Here is a 27307-nt window from a genome sequence, read left to right on the forward strand (position 1 = left end):
TGTGCAGTAGCAATGTGAATGAAAGAACTATCAGTTGTAGGTAAACGTAGGAAGATTATTTCTTTCTTTATAGATGTATATATTGCCTGTCTGTTCCAATGACCAGACCAAAAATCTAAAGACAAGCTGGAACATTTTCCAAGCAATCTTTAGGGACCTAAAAGTCATTTAAACATGAGGCTGGAGTCACATCATCGTGAAAGATGACCTTGTAGTAGTGCATTGCTGTTTCTGCCATACAAGTTAAAGCAGCAGATAAGACTAGGCTGCTATTCTTGTACCTATTTTTCTTTCTTGTTTCTACCACAGCACTTTGATACCCCCAAAAATGATGTTGTAGTAACAGTTCTAAATAATAAGAGCCAAAGGTCACCTGTACAATATAACTTGCTGAGAGTGACTTTGCAGAATGACTAATATAAAGGTCATAGTGCAAAAAGGAATTCGCATAAGCAGGACAATGGTGAAGAGGTCATGCAGGCATTACTGAGATAAGTGATCAAATGTCCTTCTAGTATTGCTGAATAAAAATAGGCTCAAGAGAGTCAAGCATTCTTCATTAGCTGTTCATAAGCCACAATTGCTAGCAAACTACAAAGATTGTTGAAGCACTACTCAGCAGAAAGAATGGGTGGGAGGCAGACTTCATGAAGAAAATATTAACAACATTCACATGTAAATATACATTAGAACAAACAGAATAAGCAGGAACTCCATTCAAAATCCAGCAATGCTTAGAGAAGAGGACAGAACCAAAACAAGACCATAAAGCAGTCACAGGAAACTGAATTAATCCCACATTACAGATTTGTCTGAAGTTTCATGTCTTTCAGCCCTTAAAAACTGATTCTGGGGTTTTTTTGGAAAGACTTCAAGATCTGGCTATTCTCCCAGTTATGGGGTTGGGAGGTTAGTTGAGCCTGTGCAGTATTATTTATTATGAATGGATTTTTCCTCAGTTGCCATTCTCATTTGCTTTTTTGTTTATGTTATGTTAAGGTCCATATTTCTATATTCTACTATTATATAGTTGTTTTTAAATAGGAGTCACCTTGGGGAGAGGGTGATCATATAAATGGAATGAAAAACAAATGAATAAATAAACAAACAGCCCCCATCCCAAGTGGTTTGCAGAAATAAAGCCTTAGCATAGTTCAGCTTAGTCAGATGGATATCCAATTAAATCAAAGGGTTAAAGTAACTTCCTTGGAAAAGACTTCTACAATTGGGATGCTGTCACCAGAAAGACCTGGTCTGACATTCCGGCCAGCTGCATTTGTGTTGATAGTGAAAACTGATCAGGGTTTCCAAGAATTATAACAAGCTTTGTGTGTGTGTGTGCGCGTGCGCACGCATGCCTTTCAGTGTTTACTCCTAGGGACTGCCTGGACAAGTCCCTGCAGTTTTCTTGATGGCAAATAATCAATGAATTTTCATGCAACATTTTAATTAGTGCTAGCAAACGTCTATCAAAGGTGACATCTCTAATTTGTTCCTGAACTGTTTTGGTTGTTTGATGGATTTTAAGGTTGCCAACTCCAAAAAGATCCTGGGCAGCTTACAATATTTAAAAGAATACTTAATTTAAAAAGCAACATAACAGCCCAGACAAAACCATGTAAATAACATTGAGGAAAAAATTGAATGGTATCTGGGAGAATACCACAGACACCCTAATCCCAGGCCTAGGAATAGAGTTAGATCTAGGACTCTAGAACACCTGAAGGATGGGAACCATACATATCTCCAGGGGATGCTGTTCCAGAGCGTAGGGGCTACGACAGAGGCATGAATTAGAAATGCATGTATAAATAGAGTCAAAAGCTTTTTTGAAGTCAATGAATGCCATAGATAGGCTCCTGTGGGGACTGATAGGAATTTTTCAGTGAGATGTCATAAAACCAAGCACTAGTCCTGGGTTGATGTCCCTATCCTAAACCCAGCTTGCTCCTCAGCAAGTCTGCTTTCCCGTTCCTTCCACTCCACTGGATTTGGTGGGATTTTTTTAGTGCGAAGGTTATGGCCATGAACAAAACCACTAAAATGGGTCAATATTTGAGTTTCACAGCTCAGATGGGATACTGTTCCTTCCTGGAGTTTTCCCTTCTTCAGTTGCAATATTAGCTTGGCAGTTTCAGCTTGGGTAACAGATGGCCAGTCTGGCAAGTCCTTCTATGCCTCTTTAGGTTGGAACTTCCCATGTGGAGGCAGAGATGGGAACTGTGATTTTGATGCAATATCTCTCATATGGCCAGATACAATATTCCAGAATGTAATACGGACATCAGATTGGGAAGACTAGCTGAGTTTTCTCCAATGATTTTTCTGAGCTTTCCTTTTTTTCTTTTTCAAAAAAGCTTTATACTTTTTTTTTTCTGCTCATGAGTAATGGGCAGTCATTATTCTAATATTAATTGCAATTTTCAATTAAGAAGTCCTTTACTTTTGCACATTCCTCATCAAGCCATAGTTTGGATATTCTTTTCCTAGACACCATTTAATTTTACAAATTAGTAAATGTAGTAATAGTACAATATATGTTAAGAATCCTTTCAGGGAACTTTAATTAATTAATTAATTAATTAAAGAATTGTACAAACTGTATCCATTGCTAGATTTATATATAGATTTCAGTGTTCTTTCCACCTTCTCAGTCCATTTTACACAAATGTATTTCAGGGTCTGATGACAATTCAGTACAATAGGATTTTAAAGTATATACAGTATATTATGCCCATTTAAAACCGAATGTACATTTAGAATCAAATGATCACTAATCCAACTCTGAAATTAAAGATAATATTTATCATTCCATGGAAACTCACTCCCAGAAAGTATAATATCCATATATATTATTCTCCCAGATACCATTCAAGATTAAAAAATCTAAGATACTAACCAATTGAGTCAAGCACCATTCTGCAAAATTAACTGTATCTCTACAGTTATACTGGGGACTGATTCTGAGAGAAGGGACTGGATTCTTTCTCTGGATTCTCTCTCTGGATTCCAAACAAGGTAAGAGTTACATTGTTCATACAGTAATCATTTGTACCAATCCTGACATTAAAATCTCCAGCCAGTATCACCAGAGCCTTTGGCAGCTGTCCTATTAAAGATGCTACATACATTTCTAATTCATGCCTTTTTCTTTCACTTGTTTTTGTAATGGCTGAGGAGGAAGATAGATATTCATAACTATAATATGTAAAATCTAAATTGGAAACTTACAGCCATAGCAAATGGGCTATATAGAATTTCAATTTAGTCACCAGTGATCTAACCTTGACACCAAATACATAATCCTCCACTTGTTTTTTCCCTCTATCTAGCTTTAGTAGCTTTGAGAGATTGTATAGTATAATTGTCAAGCTCTATGTCCTTGGTAGACAATGTCTCCTATAACAGAATATTATACTTAGCAATAAATTCATGAAAGATCTATCTGTGCATTCAGAATACCAGCCAACAATGTTCCAGAAAAGAATGGTCAGCTCCTGTAAATGTTTTCATTGTCAATTAATGGGAACACTCAGATAATTTTTTTTTATGGTAACTTTATTAATTTTTTTTTAAAGCAACAGTAAAAATAACAAAAACTAATATTGAGAGAAAGACTAAGAAGAAGAAAAAGAAAATTGGAAAAATAGTAATGATCAAAAGTGCAGAAAAGAAAGGGAAAAAAGGGAAACAACAACAACAGAAGAATTGACTTCCAACCCTCCTTGCAACAGATAAGTAACAATATACAGCAAACTCTCTAAATTTAAAACATAACTTCCATTATTTCTATTAACCCATATTATTCCTAATCATTAAATCCATACAACATAATTTCATTTTTTCTATTTCCCGCAAAAAGTCCAAAAAAGATTTCCAGTTAGCATTAAAATTACACAATGTCTTATCTCAAATTAATTTCACCATCTCAGCCAACTCCATCAACTTCACCATCCATTCTTCCATTGTAGGTAGTATCTCATCTTTCCACCTCTCTGCATATAGAAGCCTTGCTGCGGTTATCATATATAAAAACAAAGTTCCATGAGTTTTTTCCAGCTGTTTATCCATCAAGCCCAAAAGGAAAGTCTCTGGTTTTGACTGAATGTTAATCTTAAAATCTTCTGTATACAGATATTTATCTCATTCCAGGATTTTTTTTGTTTTGTTGTTGTTCTTTTTTTTGCTTTTTTACAAGTCTACCAGAGATGATAAAATGTCCCTTCTTTTTGTTCACATTTCCAGCATACATTTGAAGTACCTACATACATTTTAGATAATTTTTCTGGCGACAAGTACCAACGATACATCATTTTATAAAAATTCTCTTTAAGGTTATAACACAATGTAAATTTCAGTCTTTTCTGCCACATATTTTCCCACTGTTCCATCTGTACATTGTAGCCAAAACTTTTAGCCCATTTTATCATACAGTCCTTAACTTGTTCATCTTCTATCTCTAGTTTCAGTAAAAGTTTATACAACTTTGCAATAACATGATAATCATTAGCACATAATTCAATTTCAGTCCTACCATTTTCAAAACCATGTCCTTTTATCTATTTTAAATCTTTCTTGTAACTGTACATAAGAAAATGTATCCTTCTGATATCAATTCCTCTTTTGTCTAATTTAAAATCCCTTTGAGAAAATTCCAATACATGGCACCAGAACTTCCAGGGGAGTAATGGTGGATTGAGGACAGCTCTGTTTTCACAGAGCTGATGACCACAGCAGCTTAAAGAAGCTGGAAAAAGGTCCAGCTCTTTGGAACCTCTCCTGGCAATGGAGATGACTGGATCACCCACAAATGCTCCTTACAGAGGCTCCCTGTGAAGAGATCGCATTTTAGCAATCTCCAGTGGGTGGAGCGCTCTGGGAGTTGCAGGAAACATTCAATCCAAGTTGCGGCTTGGAGCCTTCAGAAGGACACTAGATTTGCTCTCACTTCCTCTTTTAAGTACCATCGGAAGCTACTTATTACTGATTTACTTGGACGTTAAAAACCTTCTGAAAGGCAAGTTGCTGTACGCTGGGAGAATTTCCTTCTATCCTGGAAGAAAGAAGATTTAAGTAAGTTTAAAGATTAAAAAGAAAAATCTTAACTTTTGGAAACAGCAAAAGGGAGTTAAGAATGTTGACTGGAGACAGTTAAGAGGCCAGATAGATTTGATTTTTTTTTTTTCCCCTATGGACTGCTCTAAATTTTATAAAAATATAGCAGATGATTTTGGACTTAATTGTCAGAAAACATATTCTGGGAAAGTTTGGGCTCTGAAAATAAACAAAAGATAAGACTGGGCTTTGAAAATTAACTAGAGGGAACCAGAGAGCAAAAGGAAAAGATACATCCTAACATAATGGGTTTGTCTTGAGATTGTCTCACTATAGAAGAATTTAAATCTGTTTGGGAACAGTGTGTTCAGGACTTATTTTTAAAATTGGATCTAACAGAGGTTAGAGAAGAAAATATAACAGAAGCTGAGGATGATTTGAAAAGGGAGTTTAAAATAAACTTTAAAGAAATGCCAGATATAAAAGAAATATGGAAGATATGGAAAAAGATGTTGTGGATCTGAAAACGGATTTAAAGATGTTTGATTACAAGAGTGACATGGAGAAAGAAGTTGTAATGGATATACAAACTTTGCTGGCTGATGTTTTAATAATCAAAGGAGACATCCAGATTACAAATCAGAACAGTGAGTTGGAGAGTTATTTTACTTTGGATCCACAGAAGGGAAATGTTAAACCTCTGAAGTTGCTTCTGAAAACAGGGAGAAAATGATAAGAAATTACTATGTGGGCCTTTATGTGAAGAAGCGACTGAAGATCAAACCTCTTAAAAAGAAGAGAAAGGTTTTCAAAGTGGACTTATTTGACCAGGATTAAATTGTATAAATTTTGATTTAGGGTTGGTATTACTGGAATCTTTTTTCTGACCAGGACTGTAAGATGATGTAAAGATTTTTTTATATAGGGATGACTCTTTTATTTCCTATTTGTTAGAGAAAGTTAGGGGTTAGTATGTAAAAGAAACCTATTGGATCTAGTTTAAAATATATATGTTATTATTAGTGGTATTCTTTATGCTTATGGGGATAATTTTGTTATGTTTTACTTATTAGAGAAAATTATAAGTCAAAATGTAAATTAGATTTAATTAAGTTTAAAAAATATGGGCTATTATTATTGGTACTCTTACTGCTTTTGCTGTGTAAGACTGATAGATGAAATCTTTTTTAATAATTTGGTTATTGTTTAGTGATGAGAAATGGGAAGAAGAAATTCTTTTCTGTAATATCAGAGAAGGTATTAAGCTGCTGTAAATGCTTATACCTGTCTGAAGGGAGGGGGGAGTTTTTATGTCTTTCTTTTTCCTTTTTCCTTTTCCTTTTTCTCTTTCTTTTTCTCTTTCTTCTTTTTTGTTTGTATATCTTTTCTAATTATCTATTAGCTTTTAATTATGTAAAACTCTAATAAAAATATTATGAAAGAGAAAATTCCAATACATCACCAGAAGTTAACCATCTGTTTTTAGTTATTATTTCAATTGTAATTTTTCCCATCTTAACATATCTTTTTTAATTTCATTCCATGTCTTAACATAATTATTTTGAAACAACCTACAATTACTATTTGTCAAATTCACCCCCAAATATTTAATCTTTTTTTCCACCATAAAACCCATTTTAGTCATCAGTTCTTCTTGTTCTTGTATCCTCATATTTTTCATTAACATTTTAGCCTTTTGTTTATTAATTTTAAAACCAGCCATGCCACCAAATTCTTTCAACTTTTTCATTAAAGCTTCAGTCTCCTTCAAGGGGGCCTCCAGCACCAACACCAAATCTTCTGCAAAGACTCTCAATTTATATCTGTCTTTCTTGATTTTTATGCCCCTTATCTTCTCATCTCTCCTTATATCTCTATTTAAAGCTTCCAAAACTAAAATATACAACAAGGGGCAACCTTGTTTTGTTCCCTTTTGTATCGCACATGATTTAGTTAATTCGCCATTTACAATAATTTGCGCTTTCTGTGATGAATAAATCAATTTCACTCTTTTTATAAAATTATCTCCAAAATTCATATCTTCCAAAACTTTAAACATAAAAGGCCAATTTAAATTGTCAAAAGCTTTCTCTGTATCCAAAAAAATTAATGCAGCTTGTTTTCGTTGTGCTGTTCCAAATATTCTATAATGTCCAGCACCATTGTAACATTATCTTTTAATTGTCTTTTAGGTAAAAATCCACACTGATCTTCATGAATAAATTCTTGCAATATAACTTTCAATCTGTCTGCTAAAATCATTGTGAACAGCTTATAGTCATTATTCAATAATGATATTGGTCAATAATTTTTACTTAAAGTCAAATCTTGTCCTTCTTTAGGTAATAGCACTATATTGGCCTCCTTCCCAGACTCTGGCATTCCACCTTCCACCAATATAAAGTTCATCAAAGTTTGGAGCAGTTGTAGAATTTCATCCTCAATTTTTTTAGAGTATGATCTCAAAAGCCCATCTGGTCTTTGTTTAATATTTTTTATAGCTTCAGATACTTCCATTATTGTTATAGGTCCATTCATAATCTGTCTTTGCTTATCTGGAAGCTTTGGCAAATTTTGTTTTTTTTAAGTAGTCATCTATTTTTTCCAGAGAGAGATCCTGTCTTTTATATAAATTAGAGTAACACTGATGAAATATATTTTGTATAATCTCATTGTTATTACAATATCACCCTCTTGAAGTTTTGTAATCATTTTCTTTTCTTTCACCTTTCTTAATTTATATGCCAACCATCTCCCTGGCTTATTTGCAAATTCAATTTTTTTGTTTGTTTGTTTATTTGTTTGGCATAGCTCATATTTTTTTTCCAATTCTCTCACTGTTAACATGGATAGCTGTTGCTGTAAAAGTTTAATTTGGTTTGAAATTCTTAACTTTTCTGGTGACACACTCGGACAATTTGTTGAGGACTCTTTAGACAAGTCTTCCAATTTGTAGAAAGGTCAGCCATGATCTTCTGACTATGGCCAGTCATCCTCAGATGGGACTTGGATTTAAGGGGACCTCCCTTGTCCAGGATGAGTGTTATATACCTAGGGATCGATGTTACTTGGTACATTCCTACTTCAGCCTCCTGAGACTTTCATGTTATATCTGACACAGAATTTAACACAGGAATGATCTCCAGAGGACATGTTTCCTCTGATGTGGGGCTAAAATAAAATCATTAAGATCCTCTTCAAAACCTCTTGATTTCATTTCTCTTTTATTAATCCATTCTCCTTTCTATATCACATTTTTTCCCATAAAAATCTCTTTTTGCTGTTCCTTGCTTTGGGGCTGAATGTAATCTTGCATCTCCTTATTGCTGCTATGTTTAAGATCTTGGTTAATGAGGGAAATGCAGGTTCTAATTGACTGGAAATGGCCTGTTATTTTATATGACCAGCTGTATTTTCTTTATCCTTCTGTGGCGAATAATCATACAGGGATTCAATTGTCTTTCATATTGCATAGATACCTTGTCTGAGTTCTTCAGCCTTTTCTAGAATGTCCACTTGTTCCTTCCTTGGCATCAAGACAAAGGATTTAAGTAGTTGTGATCAAATGGGCCCGGGCATGATTCCCTTTTGTTGCTAGTGGGGGCATCTAGCTCCTGTTCTAGCACAGTCATGGATAGCGGGGAGTACTTGGATGGCTCTCCATGCCTAACATTTCAGGAAGCATTGAATGATTATAATTAGAGCTCAGAACTGGTGCATTTTCCTTTGCTTGGAAGAGTCACTTGATTTTTTTTCTTTGAACACACACTTTGGAAAGATATCAAAAGTTGCCAGTAATATCTTCTGCATCATAACTCAGTAGGGTTATAGCCCATGTACAATCATTAGCAAAACTCTTTTCTTACCTTTCCAGTTTGACAACCACTCCATTTGCTTAAGATCAATTGAATACATTCTGCAATTGAGAAGTTGCTTAGAAAGTAAATGAGACCCTTAGATGGCCCTCTCCCCATGTTTGTCCTGACACAAATTATGTTAATGTAATTTGGTTTGGTTGGAAGATGTAGAAATTCCTACCATCCCCTTCTGGGATATGCTAGATTTTAATCAGAGAGTTCAGTGCCTTTTCGTCAATAATCAGGGTGTTAGAATTTTTATCATGGGGGGCCAGTTCAGGTCTTCATTATGTGGCTTACCAAAACTGTCAAATAGATATTTTCGCTCATCTACTTTCCTACTGATTATTGCTATTTGCTCAGATGTAACCATCACAGTTCCAGCAGTTAAAAGGCATTGTTGAGCCACAAAATCTTTTTATGCAGTTCTTGTAAGGTGCATTTTTCCCTTTTGAAGGGGTTTATCTTGTTCTTCAACTTGTTCCTTAAAGAATCCAATATCCATAGAGATACATAAATCAACATTTCAGAAATATTCCTGATTTAAAGAAGATAAAGGGGAATGCAGATAATCATGCATATTAGAGAGAGGTTCTTGTTGCAATATCTTAAATCTCTTAGCAAATTCCAAGCATTAGAATCACTTAAGTCATTTAGTTTACTTACATGGTCCTTTGCTGTTAATCATTCATTAATTTTCAGTTGCTTAGATGGTTTAAGATAATTTGGAGAACCAGGCCTGGTCTATGTCTCTTTTTCTTTCCCATTTTATAAAGCTGCTAGTACTTATTAGCATTCCAAATCCCATGTTGTCAGGGAGAGAAAGTTTTTCACTCTCCTTTGCAATTAAGCAAATAGTATGAGGCACAATAGAGAACAATAAACAATTCAAAATGAAAAGAGGTAAGAATGTCTGGCTGCCACTGCCATCTTGTAAAAACAAACTACTTTCCAGATATATAATTGATTAGAATTCTAAGATTCTTTCAATGAGCAAACAATGGAATAAACTAACACTGTAAAAGCTTGCTTTGCAACCAAACTCACAAGTAGGATTTTTTTAGCCATATGAGCAAATTGTGGAATATGTCAGATCAAATAAATAATTACAGAATGTGCTGAATGCATCTGAATCACTTCTGCCTGTTTCATACCCTTTACAGGAGCAGGCCTTCCAGATTATATGGCTTCCTGCACAGCAGAGTATAAAAAGAGAAGGAGCACATTGTCAGTGAGTCTTGATGTTGACTAAGGTTGTTTTTGGTGCTCAAACATGTTCTTGTTTCATCTGTGCTTTGACGATCTTGAAGTAATCTACTGAAGAATATCAGTGTTCATCTGTGAAAACATTATAAAATAAAAATACAGTATGAACACTGATATTCTTCAATAGCTTACTTCAAGGTCTTCAAAGCACATACATCATTTAAGAGTATGTATAGTGCTAGTAGTTAGACATTCTGGTGTAGTTCTGATGCTAACCTTACATAGCACCTTTCAAAAATTTGGGACTGCAATTTCTGTAACTCCTAAATCTTACCCAAACTCCCTGGGCTTTGTAGGAGGAGTAATTCAAAACAGTTGAGGGGAACCAGGAACCAGGCTAGTATCACATCACTTGCAATTTCCCCTCCCAACCATGCTTACTAGTCCTCTAGGATCTCCAGTTAGAGGCCTGATGAGGGAGGGGGGAGAGACAGTAGTAAATATCTCTCTATCTCCAACTGCAAAACAAAGGGTTAGGATTATAAAATTACTGGGCACAGAGTTATAAAATCACTGGGCAGGTTACAAGAGATATCTGTTCTTACTGCTATAGTAAAACCTACCATTAATGTTCCCTTAAAAGAGTTGATGTGATATAGTGGTTAAGGCAGTGTTTCTCAACCTCAGCAACTTTAAGATGTGTGGACCAACTTCAGTCCATGCTTCTTAAAGTTGCTGAGGTTGAGAATCACTGGGTTAAGGTGTCAGTCTATGTCAGGCCTAGCCCAAGGAACTCCAAGAGACAATGCAAATTCAGTTCAGCTATGGCTGGTGTGGGTCTTCCAGGCTGTGTGGCCGTGTTCTGGAGGTTTTGTTTCCTAATGTTTTGCCAGCACCTGTGACCAGCATCTTCAGAGTGCAGGAGCACAGACAGGAGCAGTTCTCTCTGTGCCCAGGGTGATGTGGCCCTTTTGTGGGTATTTATAGAGATCCGAGGGGGGGGGAAGGGGGGGATTGGGGGTTCAGCTATGTTTATTAGCTACAATCAGTTCAGTTATGTTTATTAGCTACAATCTCTAGCAAGAATCTTCCCAGACTGAAACCCCATTTCCCAAGTCAGCAAGCCACAACATTGTGAATTCCTCAGGGAGGTGCCAATCTCATCCTCTTGTATCTCCCACGCTTCTCCGGCGAGCTAAGAAAATGTTTATCTCCCTGAGCCTGGCCTTCATAATTCCATTCCATAACAGTCTAAGACTAGGAAAACCCAAGTTCAAGTCCAGTGTCAGACATGGAGACTCACTGGTGACTTTGGGCCAGTCACTCTCTTTCAGCCCACTCTACCTCATAAGCTTGCTATTGTGAAGATTAATTTAAGGTAGACCTTCATCTAAGAAAAAATGGTACATAAATTTAACAAGGCAGAGCTAAGATGGTGATGGAGCAGCAGCTTCTCTACTGAGCTCTTTATGATATTTTGTTTTCCCTGTTTTTACAAACAGCCTGGCTAAATAAATTTAACAAAGCAATAATAAATGTTATTTTCTCAATAGGAAGCCCTGTCTACCTTATCTGCAAAGTATAAATAATTTTTAAACTCCAAGCGGCAAATACAAACCAGCAGGAAAACCCTCAGCCCTGACCAAGGATGGGATGATGGGAGCATGGCAGAAGAATTTGGACCGCAATTTGGACTGGGGAAGGATGTCTCATAACAACACACATCTACCATTTTGGAAAAATACTATATTAAGTGCAATGTGCCAGCTTTACAATTACCCACAGATGTGTAACCACAGTGCTCTAAAGAGGTTTATATTAAAAATCAGTGAGCTAATAGACTCATTGGAAGGTAGGCAAAACATCAGTAGTCAACTCCAAGAGCCACATAATTGCCATATATGTAATTATGTATTGGCATTCAGTTACAAATATTCAAAATTATATACATTGTGAACTATGTTTAAAACAAGGATAATCTTTCTTTGGCATGATAAATTTCCCTTCAGTTTGATCCTAAACATAATTAGAACCACAAATCTTAATACTCTGTTTTTCAGTGTGTGTGTGTGTGTGTGTGTGTGTGTGTGTTTATTTATTTATTTGGTTGGTTGGTTGGTTGGTTAGGTAAGCCAACCTTTGAGGACTATGCCTCAAAACCGACATCAAATACAAACATGACAATAATACATCACATAATGATTTTAAATGCTGCTGTGTGTTTATTGAGTCATTGATTTTACATTTTTATGTTTTTGACTGTTTCCTTTAATCAGTTTCCTTTCATTTGCTCTTGTTTGCAGCACGCTAACTGCTAATATTGTTATGTTTTTTTAAAAAAAAATTCCATGCAAAAATTGAGAAATCACAAATTGGCCGTATTGGTAACATTTCTGGACAATTTTTATCTTACCAGCCTTGACAGCAATCAGAAAAGGCAAAAGTAATCAAGGTTAATGCTCCAGTGCCGTCTGGGGCAGAACATTTATCCAGCTTAGAAACTGTCTTCAGTGCAGTCCTTTGCAAATTACAACTGACGGGTAAACTCTTCAAGGGAAATGTAAAATATTATAAGCCCAAAACAAGTAATCAAACATTTGGATGCCAACTAGAAAAAGAGAATACTTTTAGGCACCTTCATATCAAAGGGGATCAAGGGAGAAAATGAAAAACAGCATCACAATGTAAGCTCCATTCCATTTGTACGTGCATTGTGACAGCACACACATATGAAAGGGTAGAACTTGCATCATACCATCACAGCAGCACTGTTGTCCTTCTGATACTGCAGAAGGTTCTGGGTTACTATCACTCCCTCAGTAAATCAATCCATTTATTTTTTTATTGTTTTGACCCCTGGTCATAATAAAGGCTCTGGGTTACTACATATTTCAAGATCACATATTGTCACCATCTAGACTAGCAGGCCATCATTCGAACCAAAAGAATGGATGCAACTATCTGGCCAAGAAAAGCAATATCCAATTCATTGCTGGCCATTTCATAAATCATGTTCTACAAGCAAGAATGTCTCCAAGCTTGAGTGGGCAACATTAACTCCAGGGAAAAAAATCTAAAAATGGTACCTGGCAAGTACCACAAAATCAGCACATAGAAGTATTCTGCCCATGTCTGAGTTCACTGCTATACTCCAGTTCATCTCTCTGAGTATATGGAAATGCTGTTGATTCTGCATGAATCCTTAAGCAAAGTCAAAGGATGTTAGCTTTCCTATAATTCATGAGTGTTCTGATCCATCTTAAAAACAGGATGCTGTTTGGTCTATTTCCATCTATCCAAGGTGAAACTATGTGGAAATAAGTCCCTGTTTGGTTTCTCTCCAACTGCTAGAACTTCATATGCAGAGACGGTGGCATGGAACAGCCAAGGAGGACTTCCCCGTCAAGCTGGTAGCTTTTTAGAAGATGGGCTGAAGATGATCTGATTCACACATATCATGGTTTGTTTAATCTTGTTTTAAATGAATCAAAATTGGCTGGCTTCGCCCATCACACTAAGCTGTAAGCTATGGTTTTCAAAGCATGGAGACTATGTTCATATAATACACTAGCCAAAACCAAATAAACCACAATATCTCTTAGCATATTGTGAACCAGGCCTCTGTGTTGAACTAGATCCAACTACAAATCAATACTGATTGTCTCTGAAGAAAGATTATGATGATTTCAACTGTTCTTAACTAGAACAGTTAAGAATTACTGTACTAGTTTTAAGATAAAAAGCAGAAAAATATTAACAATGGTCACATCCATACCCTTAAAGTAGAATAGTTTTCAAGGCAAACATATCAGTTATAAGTTTTCTCTTATAGAATATGAAAGTTAAGTTCTTTGTTTCACCTCATAATCATAAATGAATTGGTTATGTTGCTTCTCATGGTTCCCTCTGGAGCTCTGTGGAAAACTACTGAGATCTTAGACATGATATGGATGACCTTTGATTTGCTGTGCATAAAATCTTGTTATAATAAGGCCTACAGTACAGCCAATATGATATGCATTATGCATTGCCTAAAACTATCCCCAAAGCAAGTTTATTTGTGGGAGAGAGAATTCTCACACAATTAAAAGTAAATTGTCATAAACATGCAGTAGAACAGTCTTTTTAGCACATTACTACTATCTTAAGAGTTGCAGACCTCATAATGGAGACTGTTTTTTACAAGATAGTGAATTCCTGTCCCATTAACAATACCTTTGGGATTCTGTTAGCTCTTTAAAAGCTGCTTGAATGAGTTCTTTTTAGATTCACACACATATCCTGTGCATAGCACTTTAAGCCCAAATCCATATAATGGAAAACTATGTTATTTAATTTACAAAATATACTTTCACCCCTTTTTATCATGCTTTTTTCCTTTGTGTCTGATGTAAGATAGGAGTATGCAACTCTTCCTTGGCTGAGGGTCACATTTGGCACCAGAGTGGCGTGCAAGTAGGTTACACTCTGTTCTGCAAAATGAGACCAAATCAATTTCCCCCCACTTCAAATGAGTGATAAATATAATTATTCTGCCAAATGAAGCCCAACCAAAAAGACCTTTTCCAATGACCTCAGGTCATGAGATATTAAATGCTGCAGATGTACTTTCACTCTGACCCATCAAGGTTCTTAAGTTCATGGAACTGTTGCCTGGGCTGTTGTTATTTTTGTAATAAATGGTTATTTGGCATGATTATAGCCATTTGCTTATGCAACCATAACCATTCCAATAATGGTTATAAACCAGTAATAAACCTAATGCAGAGAGGACAAATGAGGTGGCTTCAGAGTGGTCTCTGAAATGGCTTGGTCAGGGATCAGTGTAAGCAGATGAAATTAGCAAATGAAATTAGCAAGGTCAATACAAGTATGTAAATCCCATCCCCCAAAAACAAAAAGTCTAATCAAATATGGATTGTTAGCTGCTCAGAGTCATCTATACTGAAATGGGCAGCCATATAAATAATATAAACAAATATATGCAAGCTACGGTGTACAATGGCTTAATTTATAATGAAGCTGTAATAATACTGTAATAACACTGAAATAACAATATAGTAAATATTTCCTTACTTCTCTAAAGCACTCTGAGCTACTCTTTCCTTTTCCTTTTTCTGGTGTTCTTTGTGCTTCTTCACTCGGATCTCCCATAAACTTCTTATGGCTGAAAAGTCAAATATTATCACCTGATGTCCCATAGTGCTGACATTAAGATTTTCCTGAAAGAACAGTTTTATTAAAACAGTGTCATGATAACAAACAGAAATATCTCATTTAGTGCTAAGAAAGCAGTTGTCTTAAAACAAGTAAAGAAACAGACAAACAAAAAACAGCAGGCACCATACCATACAGTGTACATTGCATTATTAGGCATAATTATAAAATGTGTTCAATCCTAAAAGTGCCTAAATTGATTTATCCATTTAAATGTTATCTGTGCATAAGGAAAGGCAGCTGAATTTATGAACCAACTGTATCTTGGATTCAGACACATCAGGCAATTGATCTGGTTGTCATAAAAGGGTGTGAAATTGATAGTAATTTAATTTATATATTCTATTTTTACAGCCTGGGAGAGTTGCCTGTCATGGGTTTTTCTTATATTTTTAGCTTAGGTGCTAAAGTAATATGGATGATCTTAGAGAACTATAAACTTTAACTGGGGTTAATCAAGATTGATAGTAAACATTATAGTGGCTTATCAAAGGCACAGTACGTTGGCATTCATGTGTTGGAGTCTAACTCGCATAATCTCTAGCTATCATGCTAGTTGGGGATTACTTACATCAAAAATCCCAAAATGATTGACAACAAAGTCACTATAATGTGTTTCAATTCACTGGATGAAGTGAAATGCATATTCTACTTGCAATCTATACATGATGGCACAAGTATTGTGAACCAGATGTTTGTAATGTATGTAACTTTCTCCTACATAAACACCCTCTGCAAGTAATGCATTGGAAACAAATTCCCATTTGATTGATGACTGAAAAGATAATATATACAGTTACATCCATCTGTAAGTACCAAGAGTGACTTCTTTTCACATCATTAAAGCAGCCATATCTTTCTCCAGGCTTATTCAATTGCTTCATGGTATGCAGACTGCTAAAATTCTACCTGGGGCTGCTTGGAGAAGAAAGTACATGCACATTCTAATTTGCACATGAGAGTCACATCTTTCAGATCTGTACACATTTCCCAAGTCACTACTGATTTAAATGTGGGGTGAATTAATTTCTTTCAGAGACTGTTGTGCATCTGCTGAGAAAACCAGCAGCAAAATTCCTGTTATAATTGGCTAGGGGATTAATAACATCTCTATCTCTGAAAATGGCTTAGCGAGCTCTTTTACAACTAGCAGATCCAGCCTTTCTGCCTCATCCAAAGACATTACCTCCGATAGAGTCTCATATTAGTGTTCTGAGACACTATTACAATACTGGTAGTGACAGGCCAGAGGTGTCATTAAGCTTGGTGGAAGGATAGTAGTGAACTGCTCTCCCTTCTTTAGAGACATTGACTAAAGATGTCACTGCTTCAACTTGATTTCTATCAAAAAGTACAACTAATTTATCTGGATTGAGCCTTTGTTATGCTTGCTCATTCATAAAATCATTCACTGGGCCAGTCTGCAGAAATTCTATGTTACACAGAAGTCAGGAAGCCTTTCAAGAATAATTGCTTCAACCCAGGGGTTTTTTTGTGGGGGGGGGGGGGGTTGGGGGTTTTTTGCATGTTTTGAAATTTCATTAGATGCTATCTTTATTAAAGTTAATAATGGAGATTCGAGGACTATCAATCCAATGAAAGACAAATCACCCTTTCCCTCTTCCTTTTCTTAAAGATTAGATATATTCACAGATGGGGGCTTTTAGTCATTCTGACTACATTCACATTTTAAAGACATCACTTTCTGAATATTGGTTCTCTGTGTTGGACAGCACAGAATGAGCTGTTGTATTGAGGTAATTCTTCTGGGATTTGTAGAACTTTTGGATGCAGGATTAAAAAGTGTCTTGCTCTCTTCCATCCATTTTTATTTTTCCATATATTATTATCTTTCCAGGTTCTATTGCATCTGATTTTCACAGCCTCTCTTATTGTCATAAATAATTCGAATTTATGACTGACCTTTCTGCAAGATCAGTTAAAAGCTTTCTGTTTTGCAAGATATTTTGCTATTTATTTATTTATCAGATCATAATAAAATCTCAAGGGCTCACAAGTAAGAATAACATAATCATAAAAAATTAAAAATATGCAGATTTCAAAACAGTACATGGCACCAACTTCCAAATGCCCTCCAGAAAATCTGAGTTTTCAGCTGTTTCTGAAAGATTGGAACCAATTGAACCTCCCATGGGAGGCGATTCCATTCACTATGGGAAAGCATAATCTCTGGGCTTCAGGCCCCCTACCTCCCAGGAATGGGGGGTAGCTAGCTGCTTCTCCTGGCAAGATCAGAGTGATCAATTCAACTCCAACAGAGAGATGCAGTCCTGCAAGTAATCTGGTGCCAAGTCATAAGGGATTTAGAGGTCAAAACCAACACTTTAAATTGCACCTGCAAGCTAACAGGAAGCCAATACAGGGACCACAGAATAGATGTGACATGAACCTACTGGCCAGCACCCATAAACACCTGGACCATCACATTTTGTACCAACTGAAACTTCTGGATAGCCTTTGAAAGAAGCCCCATGTAGAGCACATTGCAGTAATATAAACAAGTGATGAGCACAAGCCACAATAGTCAGATCCTCCCACCCTAAGAAAGGTCCCAACTTGGTGCCCCAGCTGAAGCTGGGCAAAGGTCCCCCTCAACATGGCCTCCCTACTGATCCAGCAGGAGCCTTGATTCCTAGATGGATCTGCTCCTTCACAGGCAGTACAATCCCATCCAGAGACAATACAGGGAACCTTAGTGTACAAAGAGTTGCTCTGTCTTACTAGGGTTTAGTCTGAGCCTATTCTCTCCCATCCAGACTCTACTACGTTTGTGCTATTGATTTTAAGGATTTGCCCCCTTTCTTTTATTTTCCTTTTGCTGTGGGAGAACAAATCTTGTTTTGCTGATTATGATTGTTTCAATTGATATTTCACTGTTTTAATCATTATTAGCTATTTTAAGAATTGTGTGGTCTAAGTTTTCCCAAAGATATATTGTTGCCTGAAACAAAGGCTTATGCCCCCCTGCCCATTTAAATCTAATTGAGCTGGCAACAGAACTTATTTCAACACTGGTTGCAGACCAGTGCCCTTCATTACACCTGAAGATAAAAAGCTAATTTAGAAGATATAGAGCACCATAGCCATGAAGCACAACAGGTTTTTATAGTTGCTCTCCACTTCCTAGCATCTGCCAATTGAAGCTACAGCCTCAATCTGGTTAATGATAGGGCCCACAATAAGAGCTAATTAAAAATAAATGGAATTTTTTTTCCATATTCCAGAAGATAGGTTAAAATTACCCTAGTCATATTTTACTCTTGTCATATTTTATGGCAATTCTATACTCCCCTCAATTTAGTTGCACGCTACTTCAAGTATACTGTGATGGCATGTGCTTCAGAAATAGTAATATTTACTTTTGTTTTTTGCTGTTTATTTTATGCTTGTTATAGTGTAAAGTGTCCCTGAGCAGATAACAATATCAAAATGGGATAAAAACATTACAGTGCTAAACCTAATATTTGCAGGGAGGTGGATTCTTATTGTTTATTGACAAAGATAACTAGAGACAGTTCCCAATATATTGTTCTAAACATACACACAAGCAAAAGATTATGTACTGGCAATGTATATAACTGGAGAAATAAGGGGAAAATATATTCTTAGGCATCCTAAAAAGACACTAAAATGAGCAAACATTTCATTTGATATTTGTTTGTTAAATTTAGAAGGTTGACCAACTCCATAAAGACTCTGGGTGGCACATTACATTAAAAACTTAAGAGCCAGTAAAACAAAGAACAAAACAGTGTATACGAAGAAGAGGAAGGGTTCCAAGTAACATCCCCCCCAACCCATAACATCCCCCCTAATTATCCACCCTAACACAAGGCCCTCCATATCTTTCTCATTGCTTATTACATTTATGTTCCCCTTCATAGTGATTTCAAAGTTCTCCATTACAACTTGTTTGTGTTCTACAAATTCATTACAGCCTGTTCTGTCATTTTTGTCAGATAAGTTTATCAAATCTGTCAAAAAACTCAGCAGACATTCCCAAATTTGCATTATAGATTTCTGCTCCATTTTCTTTATCCTCTAGCTCCCTCTAGCATCCATCCTTCAAGGTCCCTTTGTGATAAAAAGAACTCAAAACATTTGCCATTTTCCCAACAGTAAAAATTATTCTAATTAATTCAAAACTCTTTGTGGGCATTTAAAATTATAATTCCAAATCCATCTGAACCCTTAATCAGTTGTTAAACTTTCTAAAATCCATATTCTAAGCAGCTTTTTGCTTTCTAATCCAAAAAATAGTATTTTTCTAAAGCTTTTAAAAGTCACATTTCAAAGTTTTTTCTCCAAGGAGAAGGTGACTACCTAGCAAATAGAGTATAACTTGCCATTCTGAAGAGTCTTAATCCATTTTAGGCAGCAGGGGAAAAAAAAAAAAATCCAAAGTGATTAAGAAATGAGGCTCAGGTGAGCTTAATGTCCTTTAAAAAAATGGCATTGATGAGCAAAGATGGTTCCTCCTTCAACTCCCAGCCACTCTATCCATAGGCAAATCATGAAATGACAATTCCTCACAAGTAGCAGCTGCACAGAGTCATGTGGGCTATCTCAAAGATCTCTCCTTGATCTGGAGAACATTCTGGCAGCCAGGATCCTGCATCCCACACCAATCCCTGTCACAACACTGTCCCTTTGCAAAGGGGTGATCAACTTGCCTTGGCTCTCAAGTGGAAGTTGAAAGATTCCACTCCTGATATTAATCTGTCCCAGTCTATCACCATTGACCAGCAACTGTTGTGCCCTTCATCTTTGCACAAAGCTTCTGATGTTTCTATTGACTCCTGTTATTTCTAGGCACTTGATTATCCAATCATGTGGCAGGGAGTCAAATGCCTTCTTGTAATCAGTCCAAGCTACATTCAAGTTGGTCTTCCTTCTCTTACAGTTTTTCAAAATCATCTTGTCAGGAGTTGATTTTTTGTTCCTCAGTTGTTTGGGCAATTCCTTTCTGCTCAGGTGGAAAGAGCTTGTTTTCAGCTAGATGCTGTTGGACTGCATCGGCTACAACAACAATTCGCAAATTGAAAGTAGTTGGTAGGCAGGCAATTGGCCTGTAGTTGCCTGGTGCTGTCCCTTTAGTTGGATCTTTCATTACCAGATAGGTTTTGCCAGATGTTAACCAATCTTCAATTTCACCTCCTTGTAGTATGTTGGCAAATTGCTTGGCAACAAGTGGGTGCAGACCAGTCAGATGTTTCAACCAAAAACCATGCAGTTCATCTTCAACTGGTGCTGACCAATTCTTGATCTTCCTGGCCCTTTTCTCCACCATTTCTGCTGTCATTACAAGTTCTTTCATTTCAGCTTCTTTTTTTATTCTTACCCACCTCCTTTATCCAAGGTGCCTTCTTGTTGTATTTCTTTGGGTTGTCCCATAGCTGTGCCCAGCACTGCACTGTTTCTTCTTTGTCAGGTGTTGACTGGTTCATTGCAATCTCACCATTGATGACTTGGTAGAAACATTTCTGATTTGACTGAAATTGGAAATTCTGCCTATAGTCTGCAATTTGAGCTTTATATCTGCTGATCTTTCTGGCTATGGCTGTTATTTGCTGCTTTATTATTTCCACTGCTTCTTTGATCTTCCTTGTTTCTGGGTGATATTTCTTGGTCAGGTATTCTTTGGTCTTTTTGTTCTTCAGCTTCTTTTCTTTCATCTATTCTAGCTTGCTTGCATCTGATCTTAGCATGCTGATCTTATTTTCCAACCTGATCTTCCATGTTGGTGGTGCACTGTTTGGCTTTTTTTCTTTTTTGTTGATTTTGCTTCCAAGGTATTCAGTTATAACTGCAGCTGTGCTGTACATTTGTTGGTTTGTTTCTTACAGTGAGCTGGTGCTTACAGTATATTTGATATTACAGTACTGGCATCTTTTAATACTTGTGCTACCTGTTTCTTTGTAACAAGCTTCAATACAGGCAATGTTACTCTGTTCTTTTTGTGCTGTTCTAGATGCTCAGTTATTCTTTGTTTCAATTCCTCTTGCTTTTTAATTAGAGGACTTTGTTCTTTCTGAGGAGAAGGCAGAGGAGAGGATGCTGGTTTGGGAATGAAAACAATTCAATAGCTATGCTGGCTTCCTCTACTGCCAACTCCCCCTGGTTTGCCTCTACAGTCTGGGCTACTTCTGGCAAGGCTTTGATTTCATTGTCCTAGGTAGACCTTTGCAGTTCTTCCAATTCTACTTCTGTGAATACTTTATTTTGTATTATAAATCAACGTTGATCTGCTAGCCTCTGTTCTGTTATTTCTGATTCTGGATGTTGTTCTTTTCAGAACTGGTGCATTCTTTTCAGATATCGTCTTCTCATTTGACTTGATTTGTAATAGCAGATCATTATTTCTTTGTTTTCAGTCTTTGTATATTTGCAACAGGTAAACAACTTTTCTTCCAGTAGTTCTGCAGCTGCTGGTCCTGGTTGCTCAGCCAACAGTCCTGAGTCCTGTAGCCCACTTGGGTAGTGCATCACTGGGGGATGTTGTTGTTGTTAGAGAAAGACTATAGAGGAATTATCATAGTTAAGGCATACATGTTATTTTTACAATAAAAATGTTTCGTTCTGAAAGAAAATTGTATTCTGGAGTGCCATTGGCTGTTGGAGGGATAATCTAGAATTTTTGGAATACATGTGCTCAACATATGGATTCTGTCATACTTCCGTTAAGAGGATGTTCTCACTGCTTCTTTCCCTTCACTCTGTGGTTTATGGGAATGGTTTCCATATAGCAGAACTGCCATACATCACTTCCTAAAGAGAAATCTAGTATCCCAGAATGAGGAAGAATAGAAGGTCCATGCCCATAACACCGAGCAATTCTTCTGCACGCCTAACATTATGCATTCCTGTTGATATGAATGAAGTTATGTATAGGTTAGATTCCTCCTATAACTCCTTTATTTTGATTTCTACCCTTTCATCTGTCCTCTGACTGTTTTACAATTTATCACCTGCATTATTGCTCATAAATAAACATCCAGCTCTATTCTAGTAAATGAAGATCGTGTTTTACTTGTATCTCAGTACAAGGAACTTCTGGATAAATCCTTTTTGTCCAGCTTTTTGTGGTACGGGAGAAATTGTCAGTAAGCCCCAGAATGTATTTTTTCCCCCTCAGGTGGGTGTTTACCACTTGCACTTTGGAGGCCTTAATGGAAGAACAATTAACCATAATCTCCAGGCAGCCTTAAAGTTTCGCCAGGCAAAGCTTGTTGCTGAATACCATCTTTCTAGGGGACACCTGTTTAAGTCATGGCATACAGTATTTCTCTTAGGTAATACCTGATTATAGTATTATATGTCCCTATAATTTATTTGTCATGAGAGATTATGAAATTTGGTCTATTCATGAGTATCTATGAAGAAAGCAAAGATTCCAAACTGAAAAGATAGGGTCCAAGACTATAAAAACAGAGACGAGTAACCTACAATGGCACCATGAATGACAAAGAAGGTCTGTATGTGGAGTTTATAGTAAGAGGTAATTTTAGCTTTAGCAATTCCTGTTTACACATGAAAAATTTACCAGGCCTCAATCAATACACTCATGTTTAACACAATGAGCTAGATTCATTCCTAGTTCCTCTCTGAGAGTTTCAACAGATTTATGCAAGGAATGAGTCACTGCATCAACGGTGAAATTCATTGCTTTTGCAAAACCTTTTTCTACTTCTTAAAGCTTATGAAAACCAGCATATATACACATTTTCAAAGGAGCTGCTACCATTTTCATAATTGCTCAATTTAAAATGGTGTTTTATTCAACAGACAGCTACCAGGTGTCACATCAGAAATATTTCTACTCCCAAGATGATATACTGTTAAGGGCTTCAGAAATGGAATGTGTATTATACTGATTGGTCCTGATATTATTTCCTTTTTGTAAGTGTTTTATGGAAATAAATGCAGTCTGCATATTTTTCTCAATTTATGAAGAAGAAGCCTACATAGTTAATTCAGCAACCTTTGATGCAGAGGCTGGTAATTTATGTTCTTTTGGAATAATTAATCTTTTGAGCACAATTAACTTTCTCAAAGTTGATCTTCTAGACCAAACTTAATATAACCGTAGCTCTAATAAAGTGCTGTACTAGGTTATCACACATTAAAACACAACTTTTCTCTGCAGAAAGATCATGGCATTGTATCTCCAAAAGTATGGAAATAATTGTTCAGAGATACTAGCATTAATCTGGTCATGAATTTGACAAGGAGTTATAAAATAAGGCTTCCAAATCTGTGTTATTGTTTTCAGTAAAAATATATATATAATAGTTAATCCAGAGATAGAGAGAAAAGGCATGCGTAGACATATAGATCAGGAAATCTTTAAGAATATCTAACAACAAAAAGGTATAGGCCAAATGCAGTGTGAAAATAACTTGCCTATTGCTGTATTATATCAATTACCTAAATTAATTGCTTAAATATTGATCTCACTTATTCCACATCTACATTCCAAATATATGACCAAAAATGAAAAATAAGTTATGAGAATAAAATACAATCAAATCAAGTGCCAAAATGGAAGGCAGGATTGATCTCTGAGTATTTCTTATACTTATAATGGGAAAACCTTACTCAAACTGGATATGCTGGAGAAAGCAAATGTTTGTATACATAAGCAAGAAACTAGTCTAAGCCAGGATTAGTGAAACAGACTGATAACAGAAAAGGTTTATTTAAAGAAATAGATAGTGAAGATAGGCAAAGCCTAACATCTAGCTAGCTACAGAGTATCAGGAAGTGAGTAGGGGTGTGTGTGTGTGTGTGTGTGTGTGTGTGACCTTGGTAACAAAGAGCCTGCAATTAGCAATCTCAAGACAAAGAGCAGGCAGAATGAAATGCAAAGAGGAGATACAGAGTAAATCCCTAACTTTATCTACAGCTTGATGCCCCTTGTGAGGTGCTAAGTGGCAGTGCTACTAATGCCACGCTTCCAGTAAGATATTCCAGGATGCATGAAAGAAAATTATCTCATCACTAAGGTTCACTTGAGAGCTGCATTCTTTGTACTGACAAGTCTTAACTCCTCACAGAGATGCTAATTAATATATTTAATTATGGATTAAACGGGTTGATTTGAGAGTCTTGTATCCCTTTTGCTCTTTCAGCACTACTGGAATAGCTTTGCCACTGGGCTGAGGGATGTAAAACTATAGATTCCCCCCGCCTCCCCCATCTTTTCCATGAACTGCCAATCAAATTCTGCAAAAGGATTCTGCCTTCTGTGAGATAACTGAAGAATAATAAATTAATTTTATTAACAAAACTTTGATGAGCAGGGTTTTATACATTTTTAATACCAATATGTACAACCTGAGAACAGATTGGCCTACACTCAAGTAATCATTTGATTAGAGCAAGTAGCCAGGTCAGAAGCTGAAGTTTTCCCAAGGCCAGCTGGCCCCTATGAAATTGTCACATGTGACAAGTGTCAGATTAAAAGCTACAGGCCAAGCTACAGAACATCCTCTGGCAAACAACAGTGGTTATGCTTCAGTGAAGCAGAAGTAAGATAGCAAGTGCCAGTTTCGTTTCTGGTAAGACACTATGAGACTGTAAAGAATAAAGCACTGAATCCTGTTTGACATGTCAGCACATTTATCTATTTAATTCTGGGTTTCTCTATTCCCATGGCACAGAAATGGATGCAGACCAGCTTGAATGTTAGACTAGGCTGGGACCCATGTACAGGCTGCTTGTTCCTGCTCTGAAACCAACTGTGGGTCTCTGATTCTGGAGAGAAAACTTTTTTCTACTTTTGCACTACACTGTTTCCTTTCTGAAAGCATGGGAATGAGAAACCTACAGAAAACATGCCCCACTCTACCACTGGTTAGGGCTCAGCTTTTGGCATGAGAAGGAAGCATGTAACATCACAACAGAGAACGTCAAAAAGGATCTAGATCATAATAAAACCTAGCCCATCCATTAAGACTTGAAAAATTAGGTACATATTTCAGTTCCAGATGCTGCTTCTGAGGGAAGATCCTTCAAGCTCACCATTTTAAGTGATGGTGGCACAAGGAAGGTGAGGCACCCAGCCCACAACCTTGACCACCATTGCCTCCTACTTTTCAAAGCAGATGGTTCTTTGCCTTATAGCAAAGACTGACAATGAGGTAGTACAACTTGCATTTCAGGCAGAACATCCCAGCATCATCATTTTAATTATGCTGGCTAAAAGAAGCAAACATACTTCCCAGAGTTATAATCAAAAGTAGAAGTCATCCCCTTGGACCCAGGTATTTGCCTCAAATGCCATCTCCTGGGCCTAAGCTTGTTCCAGCCAACTTCACTGTTGAATGTAATGTTCCTGTTGGTTTCTGAATACTTTCTCCACTGTCATTTGTCCTGAGTACATAGACTACAGCAGCTCAGAGTTCTGCAAACAGCTTAGCAGGGCCTTCCAAATGTGTTAAGAGTTCAAGGCTGGCATAGCACATTGTAGGTGTTGAAAATGCAATTTTGGTGGGAGACGAAATACCTTTTCATGAGTTTTGAAGTCATATGTCATAACTTTAATTTCTCATATGACTGCATCTTCCCAACTCTCACATATCCACTTTTTTTCAAACAAATCCTTGAATCAATACAAACATCTGCACATCTTTTTATTAAAGATGCCAGTGGAACTAATTCTACAGTATGTGAAACAAGAGTTTTGTTCAAGACACACATTGTGTAACACAAGAAACAATAATTCTCTTTCATATTCATTTCATGTAAGAGGGAAAAAACTACTGCAAACATACTTATGGTGGATCAAGTCAAAGATCTATCTAATCTGGTGTCCTGTTTCTCACTCTGACCAAGAAGATGCCAATAGGAAATCTATATACTTGAGGTCAATAGTGCTACTGTTATATCCCAGCAGTTGGCATTCATAAGATACTTCTGATCACAAGATATGCTCATCATAATAATAGCCATTAAACCCCATCTCTCTCTCAAGCCTTAATATTTATTTGGTGAAAATTTAGGACAGGTTTTCAACTAACATACATTCACACACTGAAAGGAACTAGATGATAATTTGGTAATCTCCATGTAACACTTGGAGAACACAAATAAAGGGGTTTTTATTTTTCCTTTCATGTACAAATATTGTTAAATGTCCCTCAACATTCTGACACACAAAGATTAAAAAGTCCTTCTTTCAAACAGTGTTTTTCCAATAAAACTTTCTTGCTCCAACTTAGGTACCTAAGAGATAGAACAGTACTAACTTTGTTACTTGACAGGGAAGACTGCAGAATTGGCAACAATAATTTATAAAACCACACTTTATGCACTATATTAACTTACTTTCAGATGAAATTGTTCAGCAGCATGAGCCTTTTAACTTACATATCTGAAACATTTCATGCTTCAAAGCATAATAATAGGCGGAGTGAGTTTAAGGTATTTATGTTGCTTCTCTCTCTCCCTCTCTCCCTTCCACCCACACACCCAAACACATCTACGTTTTGGCAGGAGTCAACCACTACTAGCAGCAATTAAGACTTTACATATATGATCCCCACAGGTTCCAAGTTTTGTATTCTCAATCATTACCCCAACAAGTACTTACCTACACCTAATGATCACTTTTGTGCATAGCTCCTCAGAGTACCTGCCCAGTAAGTATGCTGGAAACTCTGAGGTTGTTTACAGAAACATAGCTGTTGGTCAGTTCAATATCTCTATTTGTTTAAACTTGCCAGGATGCTAATGTTGCCTTCCAGATTTGCTAATGTTCTATATTTGTAATGTGTTAACATGATCTGTGGCTTGAAAGCAGCCACGAGCATGATAGAATATCAACACTCCTCAGATTCACTTGGGGAACAGGGCAGTACTTTTAATATGATAAGCTTTGTACTTCCACTGCAGCTAGAGTGATAGAAATAACATTAGTCTGACCTTTAATCAAACATAATTTAAAATTA

General features: G+C 36.5%; 1 protein-coding gene across 4 annotated transcripts in view; it reads right to left on the reverse strand.

Moving 5' to 3' along the window:
• Window positions 1-27096, reverse strand: part of LRRC2 (leucine rich repeat containing 2) — a 77860-nt gene extending 50764 nt beyond the window's left edge. Inside the window, exons 1-2 of one of the 4 annotated variants that reach the window (XM_088130418.1) lie at window positions 26950-27096; window positions 15195-15340 (exon numbers count right to left, since the gene is read on the reverse strand). In XM_088130418.1, coding sequence (XP_087986544.1) covers window positions 15195-15319 — 125 coding nt within the window. In that variant the 5' untranslated portion in view covers window positions 15320-15340; window positions 26950-27096. Of the gene's footprint in view, window positions 1-15194; window positions 15341-26684; window positions 26822-26949 lie in introns of those variants that run through there. The other 3 variants (XM_088130420.1, XM_088130419.1, XM_088130421.1) reach the window with 3 other exon arrangements.
• Window positions 27097-27307: the final 211 nt, after the last annotated feature.

Source organism: Python bivittatus, unplaced genomic scaffold (genome assembly GCF_059951505.1).
Source record: "Python bivittatus isolate LINGU-HERP-01145 unplaced genomic scaffold, Pbiv_v1 ctg000850_np1212, whole genome shotgun sequence".
Lineage (NCBI taxonomy): Eukaryota > Metazoa > Chordata > Lepidosauria > Squamata > Pythonidae > Python > Python bivittatus.